At 41.7% G+C, this 18,333-nt stretch overlaps 1 protein-coding gene and 2 pseudogenes across 1 annotated transcript; 2 read left to right on the top strand and 1 right to left on the bottom strand.

The window, feature by feature from the left end:
• Nucleotides 1-1,595: 1,595 nt before the first annotated feature.
• On the top strand, nucleotides 1,596-2,385 carry LOC148773445 (embryonic testis differentiation protein homolog B-like). The gene is made up of 2 exons (XM_088834229.1): nucleotides 1,596-1,698; nucleotides 2,005-2,385. The coding sequence occupies exon 2, from the start codon at nucleotides 2,057-2,059 to the stop codon at nucleotides 2,234-2,236; it is 180 nt and encodes a 59-aa protein (XP_088690355.1). The 5' UTR covers nucleotides 1,596-1,698; nucleotides 2,005-2,056; the 3' UTR covers nucleotides 2,237-2,385.
• A 10,578-nt stretch (nucleotides 2,386-12,963) lies between these two features.
• LOC129535129 (RWD domain-containing protein 4 pseudogene) lies at nucleotides 12,964-13,470 on the top strand (annotated as a pseudogene).
• Nucleotides 13,471-16,268: 2,798 nt separating this feature from the next.
• On the bottom strand, nucleotides 16,269-17,801 carry LOC129535120 (smad nuclear-interacting protein 1 pseudogene; annotated as a pseudogene).
• Nucleotides 17,802-18,333: the final 532 nt, after the last annotated feature.

Raw genomic sequence — 18,333 nt, 5'->3', positions numbered from 1 at the left:
CACACACACACACACACAGTCATAAAAAACTGCCTTGAGGCAACATCTGATTGCTTTATCATTTAATTCTCACATATATATGAAAATATTTTTAGAATCTCTATTTTGTTCCATTAACATATTTATTAATTCCTGTTTCAACTGCTAATTCTATAGAGTAAATTTTAATATACTGTATGGCACATGCCCCCACCCCCCACCCTGGACTAATCCCTCACATTTTCTCTTCAAGGTATTTTTATCATCTAGTCCTCCAGTTCCACATACACAATCAAAATCTTGTGATTTATGACTGAGATTGCACTGAATTCATAGATTAATTTAGGGAAGAATTGATATCATTCCAAAAATTAGTTTTCCTTTCCAAAAGAAAGTTACTTAAAAATATTATGAAGTGTCCACATAGGAAATTCATAAAAAGTTTCATGTATGTTTTCCCTATGTTTTTTAAAAAGTTAATTATATTTGTAGATGTTTTACACTGCTTGATACCATTTGAATAGGATACTTTATTTCTATTATATTTCCTAATTATTAGAAGCATTTGCAGAATCTATTTTTTATGTGTTTAGCTTATATCAACCATCTTTCCTGTTCTATTTGCCTTGAATATTCCAGGAAGGCAATACCTTAAGAAAAAGACAGTTTGCTACCTTTTTGTTAATAAAATACTGTACACCAATAATAGCTCTCATCCCTCTGCAATTTCTTTTAGTCTCTTTCCATGACTCTATATGAGATGGGAGGAAATCTGGAAGACAGAGCCTCTCAAAGAAGGGTGTGTGTGACCTGGGTCCATCTCACAGACCTCCCTGCCTCAGTTTCTTCAGTTGTCACGTGAAATTGACCACAGTAGGGTCACCAGTGTAGGAATATATCAAATTTCTTCATAATACTCATGCTAGACTCTTAGGAAAGCACTATAAAAACAAAAACAAAAAACACTACCACCACCACCAACAGAGGCCTGTCCTCACAATTACCCCTCTTACAGCCTGTGAGAACTAAACAATACCCACTTGGATCACTCATCAATGTCAACTATATGGTTGTTCTGTATCAAAGACTTGCAAGGTAATATGGTATGAGAAATATGGCTACTCATTGTCAAAATTTCTACAATTAGACACCCCACTTATGATGTAAATTGTGCATTTCAGAGTTGTGGCCAAGGCTGTATCTAGAGATTGAGAAAGAAGCATAAAATTCTACCAGAGGCCAAGTTCCTGTTTGGCACTTGAGGCCAAAACTGCTGAATACTGCCCAGAAGACCTATGGATATGCAATGGGTGTTTTAACTCCTAACACAGGAAACGTTTCATGGGAGAGATTTTGAATGAGCCAGGAAAGATCTCTGAGGCCAAGAGAACTGAGTATCCTGTCAGGGAACAGATATGAAGATGGTACCCAAATATGGGTAGTATTTTCCCCTTTTTCTAGCACCTCTTAGTCACTCACTGTTCAGCCTTGCACCAGAGATAACCTAGCTGGTGGTATCCATGGCACCGAAGTCAGAAAGTTCTGAGAGGCATTGTGAGTCATCATGACTCCTCCTGGGGCTGACCAATCAGGCTCTTACACAAGGTATAAGACAGGGAGAAGAGAACATACTTCGGTTAACTTCTGGCAGTCTCTTCAGGACTCTCCTTCCAGAGAAACTCGAGTGGTCTGAGTGATCAGCTATCCAGACATACCGAAGTAAAGTAACATTGTTTTTTACCATCACCTTACTAGTCCACCTGATAAACTCCAACCCTACAAGTAGGGGAGGGTATGGGACTGTCATTTGCTCTATAGAGAAGTGATGTGGAGCACAGGCTCTAGAAACAGGCTTGGTTAGTCCCAATCCCAGCTCTGTGTAACCTTGGACAAGTCAGACGAGACCCCAAAGGAATCTTTTATGAGCACTGCTGGGAACGTGTGTGTGTGTGTGTGTGTGTGAGATTGTGAAGGGAAGAAGACCCTGGGTCCACTGGATTAAGTGCATTTTATCATCTTTTTCAGGCCTTCTCGGTTGTGCTCTCTTGCTGAAGACTGTCTGTGGCATCAACCATTCATGGATAAAGAAAGCTCTGAAGGCAATTCTAACACACCTACATTGGACACCAAGAAGGAAGAAAAACACCCAAAATCCCGCAGGGTCCCCCAAAATGTGCTGATCTTTTTACTTGATAGGCAACTGGGGAGGCACAGAAGTGATGTGGATTTGTCCAGATGGGTGTGGATGCTGACATAAGCCACATCCAGGGTAGAGTTGGGTATTGCCGAAAAGTCATAATATCTGTGTGGTTATGCATGCCCATAATTTTAGGAAAAAAAACACAAAATAATGTGGAATAACAAACTCCTCCTTTGTTTCAGCTGTTAAAATAAAAGCTAAATTTTCACCCCTTTTGACTCAATATGTGTTTATGCCGATACAGTTTTCCTGGGTTACACTGGAGGGGGGATTCTGTTCATCCTAACAGTCTATGCAGAGGCTCTCAGACATAGCAGAGATGGTGAGATCACACTGCATGTCCGATTTCTTTCACTTTTAATTAAAAAAAAATCAAGGGACATTATATAGTTCTAAGACACTCAAGGACCCAAGACTCCCATCCCCTAGGCCTTTTGGAAAGACACCCACTGTGTTGTGCTCTAAAACGTTTGCTTACTTCACTCTGTATAAGCCAGAAAGAAAAACATCAATACAGTATACTAACATATATATGGAATTTAGAAAGATGGTAACCTTAACCCTGTATACGAGACTGCAAACGAGACACAGGTATATAGAACAGTCTTTGGGACTCTGTGGGAGAGGGTGAAGGTGGGATGATTGGGGAGAACGGCATTGTAGCATGTATATTATCATAAGTGACCAGCCCAGTTTCGATGCATGATACAGGATGCTTGGGGCTGGTGCACGGGATGAGCTGGAGGGAGGATATGGGGAAGAGGGAGGTGGGAGGGGGGTTCAAGAAAGGGAACACATGTACACCCGGGGCGGATTCGTGTCAATGTATGGCAAAACCAACCAATATATTAATGTAAGGTAATTTGCCTCCAATAAAATAAATTAAAAAAAATAATAATAAAATAAAATACACACACACAAAAAAACCTGTTTGCTTATCCTGGTGAGAAGACACTGTTCAAGAACACGCCATGAGGTGGGGAGTGGTGGCATCTAAGACAGTATTTTAAAAATGTTGCTGCTTATATCATTTAAATATTCTGCAGCATCAAATCGTCTTTGTTGGCTCTATTTACTATAAAAAAATCACAACACAAGGCATTTAAAATGGGAACATACATTAAGAGCTTTCTAACGGTACTACTTGTCATTGTCCCCAAAGAAGTGGAATCCTCAGGTCCCTTATCTGCACCATGTGAAGTATACCTGTTCAGGCCACAGCTGGGTGAACAGAATCCACTGTACTGAAGTGATGCCAGCGAAGATAGCTCCCCAAGAGATGTGCTGGGAAAGCCATGATGCCCACTGGGGTACATTGGAAATGGGAAGTTTGGAAATTGGGCACTCAGAGTGGGAGCTAAGCTGAGAGGAGGACAGGTTGAACTGAGAGGCAGGAGCTGTGGGGGTGTGGGAAAGCCTGCTGACCAGTTCGGCTGGGACTCTTGCCCTTGTTGGACTTGGCAGACTCCCCAGAATGATCAGTATCCATACTGCACATCTTCCAAGGGTTGTCTGACCATCCACGGAAGACTGACGGCTGACAGGGGCATCACATGCACTTATGTGACCTCTGACTTCTCACCCATGGAGGGGCGGGCTATGGACTCACATAAGAGTCTAGGGGGCTTCAAGCCCAGAGAGGCCCTCCTCACAGAGGTTCAGAGATGTGCTGAGTTTAAAAGAGGCAAATATCCCTTATGTACTGGGAGCATGAGCTCTCAAGATGTCCGCTTGGAGGGCTTGATTTGTTTCTCCAGAAGTCAGAATCACAAATACGAAGTTCAAAAAAAGGTAGAAAAGGGTAGAAAATACTAAATTCAAAAAGGCTGGCAGAAAGAGAGACAGAGAGAGACATACACAGAGATATGGCTGGGATCCTCCTAAAGGAGTTTTTACCATGAGATGTTTGTGGAGGCTATATGCAGCTTTAACAGAGGATCAGGATGCAGGTGAGGCTCAGAGACTAGGCTAATTGGAGAGCGCCTCACACAGTGCCACAGAGAGACATACTGTTTCCTTAATTTCTTCATGCTGCCTCTCATTGGCCAACGTATCTGCTAGCCAGAGAGAAAGAAAACCATGGTAACAGCAGTCTATGGATGTCAGCCTTCTAGGGCACAGAGCAGTGGAGAGAAGGGAATAGGATTTATCTGGGTGGACAAACAGAATAAACAATCTTCCACTTTTTCCACAGGCAGCATCTACCATTGGTTTGCTCAGGTGAAGGAACACTTTGCCCAACATAGCCACCTTATCACTGAAAGGTGAGATTAATTTGGCCTTAGTCCTGCCTGGAAGCTAACATATAACCTTAGTGGCCAGCTGTTAGTTTTGTAGCCCAAAGACCTAAAAGTGGACAGTTAATGATCCACCGACCAGGGAGTACTTAGAGCTCGTTCACCCTGCTACCCTGACTCCCCCATGGAGACCTTAAATGACAATGAGAGGCTCTCAGCCCGGATGGAGAAGGGCAGGAACTGGAGAAAGAGAGCACAGGGGGACAAAAGGTGTGAAACTCCCTCAATACATTATATTCCCTGTATACATATTTTCCAGATATAGTTAAGTTGGTACCTTAATTATTGAAATAATTACTGATAATAACAAACTCATCATTTCATTCAACACATATTTCTTGACAATTTGGTGTGCCAGCCACACAACAATGATCAAAAGATATAATATTCCTGCCCTCATTGAAAGAACTTCCCTGATAGCTCAGTTGGTAAAGAATCCGCCTGCAATGCAGGAGACCTGGTTCAATTCCTGGGTTGGAAGCTTACATTATAATTAAGATTTATTGATTTCTCAGGTCCTGTGCCAAACACTTCATGGGTACTGTATATTCCTTTCAGTAATGCTGTGGAGTAGGTATTCTTAGCTAGTCTTTCAGCTAAAGAAGTTATAATTCAAATAACTTCAACAATTTGCCTAAGATGAAACACACTACTGCAGTGGGTAGCCTATCCCTTCTCCAGGGGATCTTCCTGACCCAGGAATTGAACTGTAGTCTCCTGCATTGCAGGCAGATTTTTTTTTACCAACTGAGCTATGAGAGAAGCCCGTATTTTGCAAAAATAGATTTCAAACCCAAGCAGAGCTTCACCTAAAATCAGTGCTCTTAAATACTATGTTACTATTTATATTCAAATTAGCTTGATAGTATATTAAAAAGCAGAGACATTACTTTGCCAACAAAGGTCCTTCTAGTCAAGGCTATGATTTTTCCTGTGGTCATGTATGGATGTGAGAGTTGGACTGTGAAGAAAGCTGATCGCCGAAGAATTTTGATGCTTTTGAACTGTGGTGTTGGAGAAGACTCTTGAGAGTCCCTTGGACTGCTAGGAGATTCAACCAGTCTATCCTAAAATAGATCAGTCTTGGATGTTCATTGGAAGGACTGATGTTGAAGCTGAAACTCCAATACTTTGGACACCTGATGCGAAGAGCTGACTCATTTGAAAAGACCCTGATGCTGGGAAAGATTGAGGGCAGGAGGAGAAGGGGACGACAGAGGATGAGATGCTTGGATGTCATCACTGACTCAATGGACATGGGTTTGGGTTAACTCCGGGAGTTGGTGATGGACAGGGAGGCCTGGTGTGCTGCAATTCACGGGGTCGCAGAGAGTCAGACACAACTGAGCGAATGAACTGAACTGAACTGATAGCTTAATATCAGAGAAGGCAATGGGAAGCCACTCCAGTACTCTTGCCTAGAAAATCCCATGGACGGAGGAGCCTGGTAGGCTGCAGTCCATGGGGTCGCTACGAGTCAGACATGAATGAGCGATTTCACTTTCACTTTTCACTTTCACACATTGGAGAAGGAAATGGCAACCCACTCCAGTGTTCTTGCCTGGAGAATCCCAGGGACAGGGGAGCCTGGTGGGCTGCCATCTATGGGGTCGCACAGTCAGACACGACTGAAGTGAGGCAGCAGCAGCAGCATAGCTGAATATATGGTCATAGAATATCCACATGACTACTGAGTATTTAAGTTTTATTCAATAAATGAATAAAAGTATTTAATGAAACTATTTATTTAATAAATTGTCATTCCTCAGAGTCAGTCATTCACATGAATATTAAATTGTAGAACTCATTTTGTATTGCCTTTGATAGATTCTTTCTGTACTTTGTAAATTTACAGGTGGCAATGTATGACAATGTATGACAACATAGATAAGTTTTCAATTAAACTTGGAAGAGACACAGAGATATTTGCTAAAGTTTTGTGAAGATAAGAAGAAATTATATCACATATCACTCAGTTAAACTTGCTAAAAATAAACCTCTAGTTTCCCAAATTTCATCTAACTACTGCTAGATTTATCGCCCCAGTATCAGTGTCTTCTCTCTCACAGGTTCCCCCAACCCTCTCCCAGGCCACTTTACACCCTCAGAATTTCCCTAGTCCTTTATAGCCTCTCACCAAAATTTGCTTTGCCAGTCTACCTATTAATAATAGGACTCATGCAAGCAATGAGATTTCAGCAAAGCAGATATGCTTGGCAGGCACTCTCTTTGTGTCTCAGGCTAGTTTCATCTTAACACATTACATTTTACAAATATTTTTACAGTTTGAATTTAATAGCTTGACAATTATATCTTATGTTTTAAAATAATTTTATTTCAATGGAAATTTTAAACAGTGAAAAATGTAAAAAAGGAAACTTCTATAATTGCATCCATGCTCAAGAATTAACCAGAATTAAAATTCAGAAATATATTGTGGCCATGTTTCCATATGATTAAATACTTTCCAGATCACACAGTCTTTTACTGACTGAGTCAACATATATTCATTGATTCATTAAAATATATTTTAAAAATATACTTTTAGACCTCTACTTACGTGCTCTTAACATGTGTATGGTGTTTTTGACAAATTATATAGAGTAAATAATAATTTTTAAACAAAATTTCAGCCGTATACCTTTATATTGATCATTTGTGATTTAGTACATTAGCTTTGGATTTTATGCTGCCGCTGCGCCTACTGCTAAGTCACTTCAGTCGTGTCTGACTCTTTGCAAACCTATGGACTGTAGCCCTTCCCCCCAGGCTCCTCTGTCCATTGTATTCTCCAGGCAAGAATACCGGAGTGGGTTGCCACTTTCTCCTCCAGGGGATCTTGCCCACCCAGGGATGGAACCTGTGTCTCCTGTGGCGCCTGCATGCAGACAGATTATTTACCACTGAGCCACGGGGAGACCCTTAGAGTTTATAGAACTAATCAAATGAAAATATTAAGATAGAGTATGGAAAAACCATTGAATACATTTTTAAAAACATGGTTACGTAATTAAGAACCAAAATATTTATTTTTGTTGCAGATTTTGATTTTTCATTAAGACAGTAAAACTAGTCTCTGAAATATGTACCTTTGAAATGAAAGTCATCTTTGAAAAACATTGTCATTTTTGTTGAGAACATGTATGCTTGGGGAAAACATAATTGTTTTGTTTTGTTTCTAGGCAGCATATTATGCTCAGAGACTAAGATTGTCTTTGACAATTTATGTAACACAGGTTCACTGCAGGAGATAGAGTAATTTCACAATCCAGTAGCATACAGGATAATGTCTCTTAAAAAGCCAATAAAGAAATAAGTAATTAGCCTACAATTAAAATAAATAAATTAAAAAAATAAATAAAATTCAACATTCAGAAGACAAAAAAATAAATAAACAAAAATAAAAAAGAAAGCAAAAAAAGAAATAAGAGTTCAAATCAATACTAGAGTAATGACACTATGGTTCTGGACAAGAGGGAGATGAATAAAGTCCAAATTTAGTTGAGCTGCACCTTTCTACAGCAGGCCCTCCAGAGAGTGGGCTTAGTCAACCACAAGCAGATGCCCAGCTGCCAGGGCAAAATGTTGCTAGACCACGTTGCTAGGGAAGGTAGAAGCCATGCTGGAGGACAGGGCACGTTGCTAGGAAAGGAAGACACTATATTGGCAGCCAAAGCGATCTCCTTAGGCTGCTGAATGCAGGCAGAGAGCCATTTCGTCCAGGCAGGAGCTTTCATTCACCCATACCCAACTCCTACCCACCCCTCAACACAAAGTCTTCAGAGAATTATTTAGATCCGCAAAGAGCTCCCTTGCCCAGACCGAACACTCTGGAGATACTGTTCACACCTCTTGGTGTTTAAAGCTTAAATAGTTCAGTCCAAATCTGAAGGTCAGAAAAGATCAATGTCTCAGCTCAATCAGGCAGAAGGGGTTCTATCTCTCTCTTTTTGTTTTAGGAGGAATTCCCTCTTACTCATATGAGGGTCAATGGTTTTGTTCTATTCAAGCCAACCACTGATTAGATTATGGCCACCCACATTATGAAAGGCAACCTGCATTACTAAGTCTACCAAATTTAAATGTTAATCTCATCCAAAATACACCCTCACAGACACACCCAGAATAACGTTTGACCAAATATCTGGGTAGCCCATAGTTCAGTAAAGTTTGATACATAAAATTAACCTTCGTATTTAGCTTCTGTTGCATCACTCTGATCTCTGCCTTCATCTCCACATGGTACTCTCCATGTGTACAGATATGTATCCAAAGTTCCCCCTTTTATAAGGACACCAAGTCATATCAGATTAGGGGGCCACCTTAGTCCAGAATGACCTCATTTTAATTAATTACACCTGAAACAACCCTATTTCCAAATAAAGTCACAGTCTAAGGTACTGGGGGTTTGGATTTCAACACATGAATTGGGGGGGGATCAAAATTAAACCCATCACAGAAGGCATATCAGTGACTTTTCTCAGAATTAGGAGAGAGGAAATATGTGACACAGAAATTGTAAAGCTTTCTAAGCAGGGTCTTGAGTTGTACAACTCCAGAGGACACAGTCTCAGAGACTGCAAGGTGAGTTGTGTTTCTGGAGGCACCATGCACACCTCATCCTAGGTGACAAATGCCCCCTGGAGTTACATACAATGGGCATTCGCCTGTTTTGCAGGCAACAGGAAATCTCAAACATGCACTGACACAGAAAACACAGGCACCTGTGAACCTGGCTTGCAAACCAAAATCAACCACTACCTAAAGGAAAATGATTTATGACTGGATGAACAATTATATTAAAAGGACAATGGTATAGTGGTTGGAATTTTGTAGAATAAAAACTACCCTTTACTTTATAAAAGTATATACTGTTCAAATATTTTTATATTAAGCTCATTTTATACTCAAAAGCCAACTTTAAAAAGTCATTTTGTTTTATTTTATACTAAAAACCCAATTTTTAAGTCACTTTGTTCAGTTCTTATTTGAGTTAATGATAGTAAATACAAGTCTCTATAATTCAACACTATTACTGTTTCCTTTTGTTGTTGTTAGTCACTCAGTCTTGTCCAACTCTTTGTGACCCCATGGACTGTAGCCTGGCAGGTTCCTCTGTCCATGGGATTCTCCAGGCAAAAATACTGGAGTGGGTTGCCATTTCCTTCTCCATTGTTTCCTTTGAACAACATCAAATATCACCCTAACAATTTATATTTGTATACTGCTACAGAATTTAAAAAATAATTTTATAGCATCATTCTATTAATTCTCACAGCAACCTAATTTCATTGGAGCATGTATGTTATTTCTGTTTAAAATATCTTGCCTCGGGCTTCCCTGGTGGCTCAGTGGTAAAGAATCTGCCTGCCAATGCAGGGGATACAGGTTCAATCTCTGGTCTAGGGAGACCCCACATGCCATGGAACAGCTAAGCCTGTGTGCCACAGCTACTGAGCCTGTGCTCTAGAGCCCAGGAGCCACAACCACTGAGCCCATACGCCGCAACTACTGAAGCCTGCACATTCTAGAGCCTGTGCTCCCCAACGAGAGAAGCCACCACAATAAGAGGCCCATGCACTGCAACTAGAGAAAAGCCTGTTTAGCAGCAAAGACTCAGCACAGCCAAAAATAAATAAAATTATTTTAAAAATAATAGTGTTAGGAAAAAAAAGAAGAAGCTGGCCTTATATAAGGTAAGACCTCAGATCATCTGGTTATAAGACATGAACCCAGAATCCACTTGGTACATAATTCATTAAAATATGTTTAAAATATTTTGCTGAATTTATGACTGTGAAAGTCTTGGATAAAATAGAAAATTTTGGCTAAAAAGAATATCCAGAAATGTATCTCAAGATGCTAGATGTGGGTGTGGGTGGACATCAGTATATAAAAGTTAACTTTAAATCAGCATCCAAACATTCTCTCTTCCGTAAGTCTTTTCTTGGTTTGGTTTTACCACGTTTTTTACTTCTGTTGAATTGCAACCTTATTTCAAAAAATGGAACAATTTGAATAAACTCATGTTTGTTAAAGAAATGTCCATCTTTGAAATAAAACTAAATTGTCTTTAAATATGAACTTTACACAATCCCGAATCTATCTCTCCCCTGTGAATACCAAGGAAACAGTGCCCTAAATTCAGTTTTTAAATTATTTTGTCATTTTCCAGGATGTTTAGATAGTAAGATATAGGTAACTGAGGATTAATATACAAATTCAGGGCAAAGAAATGAAGATGATAAAGGTGGGATTTGCTAGACAGGCTAGTGGGATGGATCTTTTGTGTTGCACTAACGGTGTTGGTGGGGATCTAATTCACTGTTGTCATGGAGACCTTTGCACCTGATTGACATCTATTATTTTCTTTATTGAGATGGCAATCACTTAGCTTGTGGGATCTCTGATGCATCTTGCTTTGCTTTCTCTTAAACTGTTTGTGAATGAAAGCAGACATTAAAATATGCTAATGCAGTGTCCTGCCTTTGGGAGCTGTTTTTCCACTACATTCGTAGTGGAAAAGCTCACCTATGGTTCATTTTAGCCATGGTATTGGGAGGAAGAAGCAGACAAGTAGGATGCCTGAAACTGCCTGCACTGTTGCCTGGGGGACAGGAAAGTGACCTTTCATCTTTGTTTGCCTAGACTATAGTTTTCAACTGTTTAAAGACCATTTCTTTCCAGACAATACAGCGAGAGTCAAAAATAAAAGTGAAAATTACATTATTTCATTTTTAATGTTGTTATGATGATTTTAGCTTTATTTTAATAATTCAAGCTGAGGGTTATGTGTAGGAAACAGTAATAATTTATTTCTGGCCCCATAGCTGTCAGTTCACCTTAGTCAGTGACTCACATATTGATAAAGTAAAAGCCAAATAGTCAAATTAAACAAAAAGCAGTTTTAAGGAGGATGTGCCATTTCCCATGAGCCAGTTTTATCAAAGAAACATTGTAAATATTTATAAATGTTTTTAATAAAAATTGACAGGTTATAAATACTTTAGATTTTATGAAAGTTATGATTATCCATGGTTAAATAGCAATTTATAACTCAGTAAGAAGTCATCCAACTAGTGTCAGTGTTTAATTTGATAATGCTTTATTATACAGCATTTGGTGCTACATTAAAGAAAACCAATTTTCTCTTCTGCATTACTATATCAGAAGCAGAAAAAGCATCTTTCCTATCTGTCTCTACATCTATTGTTTCAATATCAAGAATATGGTATTGTTGCAAGAAGGGGAACCCCTTCCAGGGCCTGAAAGTGGGCTCTTGTCTAACACTCAGAAATGAATTGTCCGAGGAGATACATGTGCTGACAAAGCAAGAGATTTTATTGGGAAGGGGCACCCGGGCAGAGAGCAGTAGGGTAAGGGAACCCAGGAGAACTGCTCTGCCAAGTGTCTCTCAGACTCAGGTTTATGATGATGGGATTAGTTTCTGGGTTGTCTTTAGCCAATCATTCTGACTCAAGAGTCCTTCCTGGTGGTGCATGCCTTGTTCAGCCAAGATGGATGCCAGTAAGAAGGATTCTGGGAGGTGGTTAGACACATGGTGTCACTTTTGACCTTTCCTGAACTCTCCCTGTTGGTGGGGGCTTATTAGTTCTGTGTTCCTTACCAGGACCTCCTGTCATAAAACAACTCATGCAAATGGTGACTATGGTGCCTGGCCAGGGTGGGAGGTTTCCTCAGTGTGCTTCCCCTAACAGTATGCAGTTGTTTTGCTTAGCAGACCTTCAACATAAATGCAAGTAAGTCAGGTCCCACAGCAGCATAATGACTTGTAGTCAAATACAGGTGTGACAAAGAGAACTTTTAACACATCAAAGCAGATTCTTGCTTTTGTCCATAAAAAGGGAAACTTTTACAAGCAAATACCTAACTGTTGGTCACAGCAGAAAGCCAGACTATTTTTTTTTTTTTTTGGTAGCTAAATTAGTCCCTGACAATAACTCTCTATAGAAAATAGTATTTTATATATTACTTTGGTAAATCTAAGCCCCATAAGTCATAGGGTAAAATTGAGGACCTTAAGACAAAGTTATATACTCAATAATATAACTGTGTCACCTTCCTCAATAGCTAATGCCTACAAAATATTAATAAAATTACCCTTCTTTGCTCACCCATAAAACCAAGGCATAATTACTTACCCATCCTTATTTTCTGGGGTTCAGCCCACTCAAAGAGTTATCAGTGGAACTTCCAAAGTGGTCCAGCGGTTAAGAATCTGCCGGCTGGCCGCGGCCTCCCGGTCCCCAGCCCGTGGCCCGACTGTTCTGCTCAGCCCGGGCATCGGGGGCCCGCGACTCTTCTGCCACGTGAAGCTGCGTCTCAGCAGCCCAGGGCGCTGGAGAGCAAGCGGCCCGGCCTCGGGTCCCTTTTCATTGTCGCGAAATGCCGTGTGCCCCGTAACCGGGGCGATGGGTGCCAACGAAGACCAGGAGATGGAACTGGAGGCATACGCTCTATTTATGAAGGAGATGAAAGTTTCCGGGAATTAAATCCAGTTTCATTTCAATACAGGGTGAAAAAAGGGATCCCAAAGCCTTCCTCATAGAGATTTCCTGGACAGAAACCTATCCTCAGACACCTCCCATCATATCCATGAGTGCCTTTTTTAACAATACCATATCATCAGATGTAAAACAGAGCATATTAGCCAAATTACAGAAAGCAGTGGAAGTCCACCTCGGGACGGCCATGACCTACACGTTGTTTGAATACGCCAGGGACAAAAAGGAGCAGTTCATGGAGAACGATCATCCCGTTCATTCTGCTACATCCATAAGCAATATCATCTCAGTTGAAACTCCTAACACAGTTCCATCAAGTAAGAAAAAAGATAAAAAGGAACAACTTTCAAAAGCCCAGAAACGTAAACCGGCAGATAAAACTGATCACGAAGGAGAACTTCCTCAAGGATGGAACTGGGTTGATGTGGTGAAGCATTTGAGCAAAACTGGCTCTAAAGACGATGAATAACCCTTGGAATCTGAGACGAGGGAAGAGCATCCTTTAGTAAGTAAAGGGGGTTCAAAATCTTTCATTACTCTTTTCTGGTACTGACGTGGATTTTTTATAAAACAATTGTTTTGTATGTTTCTCAGCTTGGGTCTGAGTTTCTAACGAATAGTCAACTTTTAAAGACGTTTCCTTAGTAAAAGAGCAGATTGTTGTAGCCATGGTTTTTGCTAGGTTCACATAGGCGTCAGTTAAATCACTTGAATTCTAACGTAAGTATAACTACAGTGAAGAAGCTCAGTCTCATTCTTAAATGCTGAATCACATTTTTATTGCTTGGATTAATCCAATAGAGACATCAAAATTCAGGATCACTGGAATACACTAACTTTTGTTTTCATGTTGTGTGCGTTTTTGTTGCGCCAATTTGCTTTGTTTTTTTTTTTTTTTTAGAAACTGAAACTGCTACATCTGCTAGTAGGAAAAAATGCTTTGTTCTATGCAGAAGATTCTGAAATTATTCAGGTGTGTCGTGGTTCATAGATTACAAAGAATAATGCTAGTTAAATGCCAATGAACTATTTTTACTCTTTTTATATGAAATGTACAAATTCTGGGGGCCGGGGGGGAGGGGGGCGATGATGGCAGTGGTGCCTCTTACTACCTTTTTAAAATACTTGAACATCCTCATCAAGGTTGCCATCATCCCAGTATATTTTCTCAAAGTCTGTTTACGTAAAATTGTATGGAATGATGTAATAAGCAATAAAACCTGAATTTCACCCAGAAAAAAAAAAAAGAATCTGCCTTCTAATTCAGGGGACACGGGTTCAATCCCTGGTCTGGGAACATCCCACATGCTACAGATCCCAACTATTGAGCCCACACTCTAGAGCCTGTGGGCGTCAACAAGAGAGGCCTGTTGCCAGGCAGCTAGGGAAGCCAGAGCATGGCAAGAAAGACCCAGCACAGCCAAAATAAAAACTAAATACAGAAGTATATTTTTTAAGTGTTTCCATTAAGTATTCCTGAGCATTGAGAGTGGGACCTGCTCACCTGTGCTCTGGAACATGCTGCTTCGTGGCTTGCCTGGACTTCTATTGTCCCCAAGCCTCTGGTGCTGTTGATAAGGCAGAGACGTGCCTGATCTTCCAAGAGCAGCTGTCGTTCCTCCACAGTGGATGGTCACTCATCCTCCAATTCCAAGTTGTGGGACAAGTCGCTGCTCTGTTGAGTTTCTCACAGCACATATTTCAGGGAGCTGAGTGTTTTAAAGACCTTGCTAGTGGCTTAGGGAAGACCCCCATGAAGAAAACGGCTTATATTCACTCCCAGACATGGCTGCTCACTGACCACCAGCCCGGTTCAAGCAGCCCAGTTCAGCCTTGAGGTGGGGAGCACTGGCATGCCACATCACCACGACCCCAGAACCCAGAACATTTCGCCACAGAAAAAGAAGGAATTCTTTCCCCCTGAAAACAACTCCTTTTCTGCCTCTGGATGATGGAGTTAATACTTTCATTTTTCTTAGAGGGAGCCCCATGCCCATCTCCACGGAATGGACTCTGGATGCTATGGCCTAAACAAGACCACTCACAATACACAGCATTTGGCCAATGTTTGGCCTATTCTCAATCTAAATTACACCACAAAGGGCTCCTATAGTCCAGTTCTATAGTCCAGTGCTGTCTATTGTGATGGTCTTGTTCAGGCCAGGTTACCTGGGATCAATGCAGTCTAATTTCTAGCCACAGGTTTTCCTTTAGTGACAAGTCAAGGTAAGATCAGACCTCTTATGCTCCCCAATTTGCTGAAAACTGTTCAGAATATTTATGGACATCTTTCAAACTCAACAATGATCTCAGGCATAGGACGCATTTTGTCTATGTGTGACTCTGCCGAGGTATAATCTATTTTTATTTTTTTTTATATTTACAAATTTTATTATTTTTTATTCCAAAAATACATATAAATGAAAACCTGCTCCTCAAATGCAGGGAGGCCTTTACCTATAATATTGTGTTACATTTACGTCACAAAACATTCTCATAGGAAAATCAGTATGCGGCTCTTTCACACACAATTTTTAAAATATGTACATATATACATACACACAACAGATGTAAGCAGTTGTGACTTTTCTACTTACACATAGTCCTCTGGTGGAAAATTAGAAAACTGGGCAATTCCCATACTTTTCAGCCTTGGGAAGGTAAATACAACCTCTCTGAATGTTGTTTTAAAAAGATGAAACATGTAAACTACATAACCGTCTTTTGACATGTATATGTTGTTAGGATAAAGCAAAGACCCTGCTACATAAATGACTGTTTCTCTCAAAGAAGAAAGAATGGAGATAATCTCTAAATAAAAATGTGAAGTTCAAGAACAGATATGATGATCAAAATTGTTCTGTACATGTTCAGTGGAGAAATCAGAGTTCTCTCCCAGGAAACAGATCCATGACCCATTTCGGCCTCCTGTGACATGCAGTCAGCACCTGCTGGCAGTGGCCATGGTCCTCCTGTACAGTCATGAGCTGAAGCAGGCTCCATAAAATATCTGTTTGAGTCCAACAGTCAATAATGAGGTCATGTGGTAAATCCCACCCACCCACCCAAACCAACCAAGTGCAAAATCAATTTCTGTGACTCAAGAGCTCAACCAGGTCAAAGCTTTGGTATACTCTGGAGGCTATTTTGGTGATAACCAAAGCTTAGTAAGATTCTCTGTTCAGGGGTTTGCCCCTGAGATAAAAACAAACCCGGGCCACAAAGCTTAACAACTATATAAATAAAGTAACTGAACAAAGAAAACAAGCCACAATTCCCCCTTAACCAAGGGTTTATAGTTTCCTCGGCAGCAGTTCTGAAAGCACCAACTCAGGCCATGATGCTTCTACTAAAACACGATGTGTCGGTGAGACTGTTCGGAAAATAAATGCCCACAGGCATGTGGCCAACGTGTCACAGAAAGAAGTTCAACCAAACGTGAGTCATTTTTTTTTACACTGAAACATAAGCTGGTCAGCAACAGAAGAAAGACTTAAGGCAGTAAGAGGCATTACAGAGAGCACAGTGGTGCCCCGTGAGTCAGTCCCAAAGCCTCTGCCGAAAGAAAAGGTCTCTCTAGAGTCTGGGTTGCTTTCAGTTTGCTAGCTGTCAGACACCTCCTCCTCTTCCTTGTCATCCTCGTCTTCTTTCCTGTCTACTTCAGAGGTGTCAGAGGACTCGTGGAGCAGAACATACTCTCTACTGCTGAACCCAAACTTAAGGACATCCTTTTCCTTCAGTTCATAGTATCTCTGTGGCTCAATTCGCTTGTTGTTCAGGAATGTTCCGTTGCCTGAGCCAAGGTCAATGATGTAGGGCTTCACCCTGCGGCCAACTGTCCCATCAGCACGGGTATACTCCACAAGTCGGTACTGAAAGACAGCATGCTGCTTTGAACAGGAGGGGTGATCGATGGGAATGTCTGCGATGCGGCCCTGCTGGCCCAGGAGATAAGCGCTCTGCCGGTGGATGTACATCACTGGAAGCACTTAATCATTTTTAAAGGGGTAGAGACGCCACCGTTTTTTGGGGATACGTGCTTCTGGGGGCTCGCTGTATTTAATAACTACACCCCGAAAGGTGTTAGTGTCCTCAAGAAGTGCCCCAGAAAGTTCGAAGCTTGGCTTCTCTTTAACAGGCACCTCTTTGTCTTTGTTGTTGCCTCCAGGTCCAGGCCGAGGCAGTGCGTCCTGAGACGCATTACCGCCAGCGCTAACTTCATTCTTCTGGCGGTGCTCGCGGCGCCGGGTATTGTGGAACTCCCGCTCTGCTTCCTGAGCCTGCAGGTTCTGAGCATCTCGATCACGTCCCTGAGGCTGCCCGCTGTCAGGCCTCTCGCCTGAGCTTCTCCTCTGGTGGGAATGGCCACGGTGCCTGTCTCGGTCACTGTTCCGAGCTCGCTTGTGTTCCTGTCCTGAGGGTTCTCGGTGTGGCCGATCCTCCCGGCCTCTCCGAGGATGGTCCTCACGTTCCTGCTTTACTTTGATTGCTCAGTAGTGAGGACTTCGTCTTCTCTTACTCTGGGGAGACTTGCTTCTTCTCCCTGAGGATTTGTTTTTCTTTTTGGCTGGGGACTGGCTACCTCCTCGGGCTCGGTTCCCGCGGTGACTTGGGCGGCCCGACTCGCCGGCCGGTGGGGACGGGCTACCGCTGGAGGAATCTGGATGGTGGTGGACCAGAGGCGCGGACTCCGGGCTGAGTCGCTCCTGCTTCACCACTACCGCCGGCGCCATCCCCACCATGTCCCTCCCGGTGCCTTCGCCGGCTCCCCCGCTCCCGTTCGCTCTTCACCTCCTTCATGCCGAGAGATCTTTTAAAACGTGGGAACTTCAGATGCCTTCCACTGAGAATCTTCCCCAACCCTTCGCTAAGGAGTCAGACGACTCCCCATTTTGCAGATGACAAAATCGAGGGTCAACGAAGGTGGTAAGCATCTAATTCAAATTGCGAGCTAGACGCAGCACAGGGATTCAGAACTGATGTCTTTCTCCCTGCTTCCAAGAGTACCAAGGCGACCTGTTGAGCAGGTGGTCTGATAAAGTGAAAGTGAAATCTCTCAGTCGTGTCCGACTCTTTGCGACCCCATGGACTGTAGCCTACCAGGCTCCTCAGTCCATGGAATCTTCCAGGCGAGAGTACTGGAGTGGGTTGTCGTTTCCTTTCTCCAGGGGACCTTCCCAACCCAGGGATCAAACCCAAGTCTCCCGCACTGCAGGCAGACGCTTTAGCACCTATAATCTGTTTTTAAATACACCAATTTATATTACTAAACAACACAAAATCTTGTCTGCAGTACCTTCTGAATTCATACTTGCCTACTGTCTAAATGACT

Source organism: Moschus berezovskii, chromosome X (genome assembly GCF_049115385.1).
Source record: "Moschus berezovskii isolate FMDL1 chromosome X, NW_MosBer_1.0, whole genome shotgun sequence".
In the NCBI taxonomy this organism is placed as follows: Eukaryota; Metazoa; Chordata; class Mammalia; order Artiodactyla; family Moschidae; genus Moschus; species Moschus berezovskii.
Note: the sequence above shows the minus strand (reverse complement) of the source record. Positions and strands in the feature narration are given on the sequence as shown.

What these genes read in the sequence shown, in the direction of transcription:
- LOC148773445 (XM_088834229.1), top strand. Translation starts at nt 2,057, where the DNA reads ATGGATAAAGAAAGCTCTGAAGGCAATTCTAACACACCTACATTGGAC.